Source organism: Triticum aestivum, chromosome 2B, assembly GCF_018294505.1.
Source record: "Triticum aestivum cultivar Chinese Spring chromosome 2B, IWGSC CS RefSeq v2.1, whole genome shotgun sequence".
Lineage (NCBI taxonomy): Eukaryota > Viridiplantae > Streptophyta > Magnoliopsida > Poales > Poaceae > Triticum > Triticum aestivum.
Genome location: NC_057798.1, coordinates 708917223 through 708924981, shown reverse-complemented (window position 1 = coordinate 708924981; position 7759 = coordinate 708917223). Strand labels below are relative to the sequence as shown.

General features: G+C 38.4%; 1 protein-coding gene across 1 annotated transcript; it reads right to left on the bottom strand.

Moving 5' to 3' along the window:
* Nucleotides 1-5141: 5141 nt before the first annotated feature.
* LOC123046869 (uncharacterized) lies at nucleotides 5142-7429 on the bottom strand. Its single transcript, XM_044470310.1, has 6 exons — nucleotides 7276-7429; nucleotides 7147-7189; nucleotides 6609-7051; nucleotides 6064-6324; nucleotides 5659-5953; nucleotides 5142-5570 (listed from the first exon to the last, which is right to left on the bottom strand). Exons 2-6 carry the CDS (start codon nucleotides 7186-7188, stop codon nucleotides 5472-5474), a joined length of 1140 nt encoding a protein of 379 aa, XP_044326245.1. The 5' UTR covers nucleotide 7189; nucleotides 7276-7429; the 3' UTR covers nucleotides 5142-5471.
* Between the last annotated feature and the right edge of the window lie 330 nt (nucleotides 7430-7759).

Here is a 7759-nt window from a genome sequence, read left to right as displayed (position 1 = left end):
TTTTCAAGGGTGTGTTGTGCTGAGGCCCCAGCAGAACTATGTTTATGTTCTTTCTCGTTATTTGAACTCTTTAGTGCATAGAGTAGTACTAATCCCTTCGGCGTCTACTAGTTTGGTAGGTTGTTGTTCGTCTGGTCTGTGTTTTGATGTAGATGGCTGGGATTGGTGGGTTAAGTTTCGTGATGTGTAATTGGTGGACTCAATTTATTCAGTTTAGTAGCAATGATTTTGGACTGTAATTTTTAGTGGTTTTGGTTAGTGATTTGGACTGTAACTGTGAATGAATTGGACAGTGATGTGTCCTGAATTTTTCCAGTTAAGTAACATTGATTTGGACTTCAATTTTCAGTGTTTTGGGTAGTGATTTGGACTGTAACTTGTGAATTGGACAGTGATGTGATTTAATTTTTTCAGTTAAGTAACAATGATTTGGACTGTAATTTATAGTGTTTTGGTTAGTGATTTGGACTGTAACTTTAAGTTAATTGGACAGTGATGTGGACTGAATATTTCAGATAAGTAACGGTGATTTGGCCTGTAGTTTCAGTCTTTTATTAGTCTACCTTACACTGCAATTTTTGTGTGTTTTGTTCCATTGGCTTGTAACTTCAGGAATGTGTAAGTTACAGTGGTCTACTCTGAATTTTCCAATTTTTCCAGCACACTACATTAAACTGAATATCAGTGTACTTATAGTCTAATTTTAATGTGAATTTAACCTTGTAACTTACTACTCTATGTTATAAAATTTCCATTGATCTACTGTTTAGGAGTGAATTTTCCATCTAAATTCCGTCTGCCATGTGAGAGTCAGATTAGGGTTTTTCTGTACAAATTTTTGATTTGTTTGTGTTTAGGTTGGGTGAGCGCAGATGGTCATTTTGATCTGTTTTGATTGTTTTAGGTGTGTGAGTTGGGCAGGTTTTGTGCTCTTGTACTTCTGAATGTGTCATGTCTGGCCATTTTGGGATCTGAACATCACAATTTTGGGACTAAGTGTGATCTCTGTCCTAACTTGGGCATTTATGTTGCTACTGGAACTGCAAATCACAATTAACAAGGAGATTAGGACTGTGATATTGCACTGAATGTCCTCATTATCTGGTGCCGCTGTAACTAACGGCATATCCGTTATGTGATCTGAAATCTTTTTTATTGTAGTCTGGTAATTCTTAGTGGATTTCGTAGTGTAATTACTTTATCTTTTTAGTGTAATTACTATAGTGTAACTACAGTGATTGCATCTAATCTTTTTGTAATGTAATCTAGTAATCCTGGTGGATTCACACTGTAATTCTCAACGGATTTTCACTCTAATTCCCAATGGATTTACACTGTAATTCTCACTGGATTTTACAGTGTAATTCCTAGTAGATTCTATAGTGTAATTCCTAGGGGGTTTACAGTGTAATTCTTAGTGAATTTACACTGTAATTCTTAGTGGATTTGGTATGTAATTCCCATTTTTAGCATGTAAGTGTTCATGCTTTTCCCCTTTTTTAGCTACATGCACTAGTTCGGCGTTGGATTTTGCATCCTTCAGTTGTAGCTTGATGTAAGATCGCTCTGCCCTGTATGTGTGCTTTGATTTTCTCAAGTTTGGATATGTCATTTTAGGAACTAGAGATTCAGTTGCTTTGTGTTTTCGTTGTCCCCGTTGGTGCGGATAGTATATTGTCCTGAGCATGTCGTAGTGTCATGATTTTCTCCACCACTTCTTAGTTTCTTGTAATGTTTATTTTTACTGTGGCTTGTATATGAATTCACAGTGCATTCGTTGGTGTAATTTTAGCTGTATTGTAGTGTAATTTAGAGTAAATTAGTTTTTACCAGTTATGTATGTTTTCTTGCTTGATGCTAATGTTAGTTTCTGTTGTTTTTTTCCAGCGTGTTTTGGATAGTTTTTTATTTGTTAGGCTCTTTAGTTAATCTTCTGTAATACAATTCTAATTGAAGTAGGTTTAAATGTTACAGCTATATTTTACTGTGATTTTTATTATATGCCCCTGCACCCACTTCAAATGTAATTAGATCATTTTTGTGCCTGCAAGCAACACAATATAATTGCTTTATTTTGTGTACCTACAGTTGCTAGGTTCGAGTTTATTGTATGCTTGTATGCTTACCGTTTTTCTCTTCCCCGTTGGTGTTAGGAGGTGTTTCTGCATATTTGAATTCATTGTTCTGGTCAGTACTATGCCATTCCATGTAGTTTGTCATGTCAGGCTCAGGCTCCACGTATTGTTGCTGCACAAAGTAAATCAATGTTATATCATTAGCCGATGAATAGTGTCGGTAGATTTTCTCTATTTTAGTTTTCTATGTATTTTTGCAATGCAGCTACGCCTTGTACATCATTTGCGCCTGAAGTAGCTCAGTAAAAGAGTATGATCCACTTTGTTATTTGTCAGGAAACTAGTTAGAGAAAGCATGTTTTTGATATTGTTTTTTGTTTTCAGCATTGTTTTCTGCTATTAGATAGCCATATGTTAAGGAAATCAACTTCATCTTTCTTGAGGTACATCGCCTGTCCTTTGATGCTGCATTTCATTGCATTTGGTTCGATTGTAGGCACCTGCACTCAATATTTTGAGTAAATTATCTCTTAATGCAAACAAGTATTCAGTTCTGAACTGTAAATAAACGCAGAGTAATTTTGCAAAGAAGGTCCCAGTAATTTTATCTAACAGTCACAAATTTGTCCTTTCAGTTCTGAACTGTAAATATGTTATCAGTTTTGTTTGTTGCTACTAGTGTGAGTGCCTTCTAGCGTGAATGTTTTTAGCCTGATTTTTGTTTGTCATTTTTCTGTTAATTTCAATTTTTAGTGCTTATGTTAATGCCTATCAATATTCAGTGTAAGCAAGCATCAGATCATAGCAGTTTACATTTCCAAAGTTACTTAAATTCAGTCCTTCAATCACAGGTACGGAGTAGTTTTTAAGAACAAGTAGAAAGTGTCTAAAACTAGCAGATCAAAATCTCTTAACAGTGTTTGGTCTTTCAGTTTCCAAAGTCTGTGAAAATAGCCATATTTTCTCTCAACTGAAGCAATCCTCCCCCTTGCATGTTTTTAACTAGTTTTCCCAAAATGGAATTGCTAGCTTCCTGAGCATGTTTTGGTCCCTGTTGTGTGTTTATTTCTGCAAATTCAAAAATATATGATCTGGGCATCTAGTTTTCAGTTTTCCTGTGATCATAGACTACTAGTTCATGCAACCATATCCTAGTTCTTCCTAGGGTTTCTCTTGGTTCATGCTTTTGCGTGATTTTGTTCCTATTTTCGATCTGTGTAGATTTTGGCTTAACTTAGCCTATGTTGATGATCCACTACAGGTCTGTTCTTTCTTCCAGATTTGTTCCGGCAAGAGAGAGACGACAGGGGGTGATGAATGCACAGGAGGGGTGGTGTTTACCCGTGTGTTTTTTTTTGCTTCTCCAGCCATGTTTGTGTTCTAGATCATGGATGAATTGCTCTCTCTGGTGGCGCTTCTCCAGGGATAAATTTGGTACTTTCTCAGTGGAATTGTAATGCAATTCTTTTGTGTGTTTTTAGTGGAATTACAGTGTACTTTTAGTGGAATTACAGTGTATTTGTTAGTGGTTTTACACTGTAATTGTTAGTGGAATTACAGTGGAATTTACACTGTAAATTTCATCCAGATGTAGAATAGACAGTCCCAAATAAAAAAGCAATCCAACTGACCGTCAAGCTGTGTATCCAACTCCACCCTCACGCCGTGTGCCATGGTTTCCTACAACAAGCACCTGCCGAGCACAAGCAACTCGGCGGGAACGCCGCCACGCTCGCTCCGCAGAGTGCGGCCTCCCCTGTGTCCGCTATCGTGGCTGTGCCGCCGCCAACGCATCAGCGAGGACGTCGCGTTCGAGTCAGGAACGCGATCGCTACGCGCTAGCGCTTTGCTCTGCTTCTATTGGATCGCAAGGTTCGGTTTTATGGGATTTTACGCTTTACGTTCGTATTAGGAAAGAGTGATGTATGTCGAGGCATTTTATCTTTTACGTATAGGAAAGAGTAGGAAAGAGGGTCGAGGAATTTTAGGCTTTACGTTCCAGGAAAGAGGGTTAGAACTTTACGCTCCAACTTTCGAGGTGGTTTTGGTCGAGGAATTTTACGCTTTACATTTAGGAAAGAGCCAAATTGGTCGAGGAATTTTAGGATGGCAGTTTGGGCTACAGAGCCTCCAACCTGATCAGGTGCACAATCCTTCCATCGGAAGAGGTTTCACTCTCATTTCAACTCTCTATCACAAACTTACAGCTCCCAATGAATGGCTCCCAGCAGCTCCTGCCTCAAAGGAAGGAATGCCCCATCAATATCCTTGTGTCCAATTCCAAGCTATTCTTATTGCGAGATTACTCTGCATACGACAATGTGCAATATGATCTGCAGACAACCTTGTGACCAATTGGCTGCAGACCACGTGAACTGAGGTGACCGATGGCTTGTATGTCTTGTCATCCAGAAATAGCACACAGCCCATCGTTTGTGTATCAGTTCTGTATTCTTATTGACTCTATAATCTCTATTCACTTGCCACTCCCCTAAAGCTGCCAATTTTGTTTGAATTTTAATTTTAATTTTTAGGTTTTCTTATTTGGGGTTTACAATTCATAAACGGACCATAGACATAGTCAAAGAACACAAATAGTTCTTTAAAGTTGAGATAATTAAGGTTTACAGTTCATACAATTACCATAAGACATAGTGCATATTTGACTACTTACAAGTAATCAAAACAAAGCTGAGAAAGCTCACATGAATAGTTGGATAAGGTTGAGATAATTAAGGTTTACAATTCATACACTGACCATAGGACATGGTGCATATTTGACTACTTGCAAGCAATCATAAGTAAGAAAGCTAACAAAGCACACATGAATAGTTGGATAAGGCTGAGATAATTAAGGTTAAAAATTCATACACTGACCATAGGACATGGTGCATATCTGACTAGTTGCAAGTAATCAAAACAAAGCTGAAAAAGCTCACATGAATAGTTGGATAAGGTTGAGATAATTAAGGTTTACAATTCATACACTGACCATAGGACATGGTGCATATTTGACTACTTGCAAGCAATCATAAGTAAGAAAGATAACAAAGCACACATGAATAGTTGGATAAGGCTGAGATAATTAAAGTTAAAAATTCATACACTGACCATAGGACATGGTGCATATCTCACTACTTGCAAGTAATCAAAACAAAGCTGAAAAAGCTCACATGAATAGTTGGATAAGGTTGAGATAATTGAGGTTTACAATTCATACACTGACCATAGGACATGGTGCATATCTGACTACTTGCAAGTAATCAAAACCAAAGCTGACAAAGCTCATACGAATATATAGTTGGATGAAGCGGAGACAATAACCCTAGCCCTAGCCCTCTGCAATAAATTCATCATTAAGCGCCGGGTCCTCAGCAATAAATTCCTCATTAGGCTTCAGGCCAAAGCAATAAATTCCTCATTAAACCTAGCACCATATACTCCAGTAAGAAGTCCTTGCAGAAGATGCCTGAGATCATCATCAAGAAGAGGCCGCTGTCACACACAAAAAAAAAACAAGTTAAGCATACAACCGCCCAAAAGAATACTACTACGTATAACAAATTGTGATTGGTAAATTTACCCTATTAACATCATACTGGTGATAATGAGCTATGACTACTTTGGCAAAGTGCAAGGCTCCAAAAACTGTTTGAGCAAACCCCACCCCCCCGGTAACTTCAATTTGATGGTCCAGAATCGCTGTAAGAGACGGGTCTTGAACATTGAGTTGCCACCCCTGTAAGAAGATATGTTTATCCAACCAATCTATTTGGTCATCGGTAAAAAAAATTCCTTTTTCATATAATCTTTTATACTTGCTCTCCCTAACGTGGGGGACTGTGACTAGGAATGGATGATCGAGGACATCTTGTTTCCTGCCATATTAATAACAGTAGGGTTAACTTTCTGCCATATTAATAACAATAGAGTTAACTAAAGATGACAGAGATGATGGTTAATGTTAGAAGAGTTGCCTAGTGCATACCTTATGTTTATATTTGGGTTAATGAGGAATGCACTGAAGTGCGCCAGTTCAATATCATCTGGCCAATGTTGCAAAATATTGGTCTGTATCAGTAGTTGCAAACCCTGCCTAGGTGTCATCTCATCATCAAGAGTCCTTCCACGAACTCGGAATGGCATAATTTGGATCATATTCTCATTAATAGTGTAAGTTCCAATATCTTCCACATTATCTACTGTCCACTGTTTGTCCCATAACCTCTCCAGTGCCACATACAAAGACCTACCATGATTATACAAATAGATAAATTTTCAGCACACCAGCACAATAGCACAATTCAATGGGACAAATCTAAAGTGAAAAACAACTGGCACAATCCTAGCACAGTACGAGGCAAAGTACATTCTAATGAAAGATAAAGGTACGAGATAAAGCACAATCAAAAAGGCTACTAATATATGGGGCAAATACAAGTGTACGAGGCAATGTAAAGTGACATGGAGATAAAAGGATTGATAAGCAAATGTAATCTCTAGAGGATAAAGAGGGGAGAAGGATGGCCATACCTAATACTGTTTCTTAACTGATCACGAACGAATATACTGTTATTTGGATTTGCTATCCAGGAGAGCACACTTTGTTGAGAGCGAGCCAAGGCAATAATTGTTTTTCCAATAAGGGTATTATAGGCCACGCCGTAGGTCTTAACAATCCCTACATCAACGGATGGATTTAGCCCCAATGGGTTTAGCTGACCAAAAGGCACTTCATTCAGAACCCAGAAGGTGGCAGCTCGTTTCTGCAGTTCCTCTGAGTCAAATCCTTGTTCTATATCCGCAGCAAACTTTATTGCCTTGCTTGAATAATAGATATAACCATTTTTAAATCCAAGTTCTGCAGTTTGTGGACAGCTAAATTCGTAGGGCTGAAGAAGAGTGCCACACCTCCTAGCATTAGTACGAAAGTTTCTGGCTTCTCTGCACATCTCAAAGATGGTTTTCTCGTTCCTCTACAATTAGACGAGGTGGGGATGGTTATGAGGTTGAAACAAGAAGGAAAAGGAAGAATTGGATGGAAAGAAAGGTATGCTCTGTTTATACTTACATGGGGTGGTGGTTCTTGCACTTCCATTGGATCTGGATTCATGCTGAGAAATGAACAAAACCAAACAAGCAAAAATGAGAAACCAAAAAGAAACAAAAACAAGGAACGGGGGAGGAGGAAGAAACATACGTCAGCTTTCTTTTCTCCTCTTCGTCTTCTCCCAGAGCGAGCCAAGGAGCAGCAGCAGAGCAGCGGGAGCCAAGGAGGGCGGCGGCGAGATCTAGGGTTTCGGCTGTGGGAATAGGGAGAAGGTGACTGTTTATATGGCGGAGCGAGCGGCCACCATAACCTTAACCATTTAGGTGTGGGCTACTTAGTCAGCATGGGCCACATTGCCTAGGCCTGCGCGATTATTTCTCTCTTTTTGCATTTTTTACCTGGGCCTGGATAATAAGTGATGCACAAGCTGGATTTCAAAAGAAGTACTAAAAAAAAGTGCGGCGTGACACAAAAATAAAGAAGGAAAGAAAATCTAATTATACTATAAGACTAATTTTTTTTAACCATTGAACTCGATTATAATGATTGAGATATAAATGTCTATGTCTAAAAGTTAAATAAAATATTTGTGAGGTGCAAATATCGTCATAACATGTCATGTATGGTCAGAAAA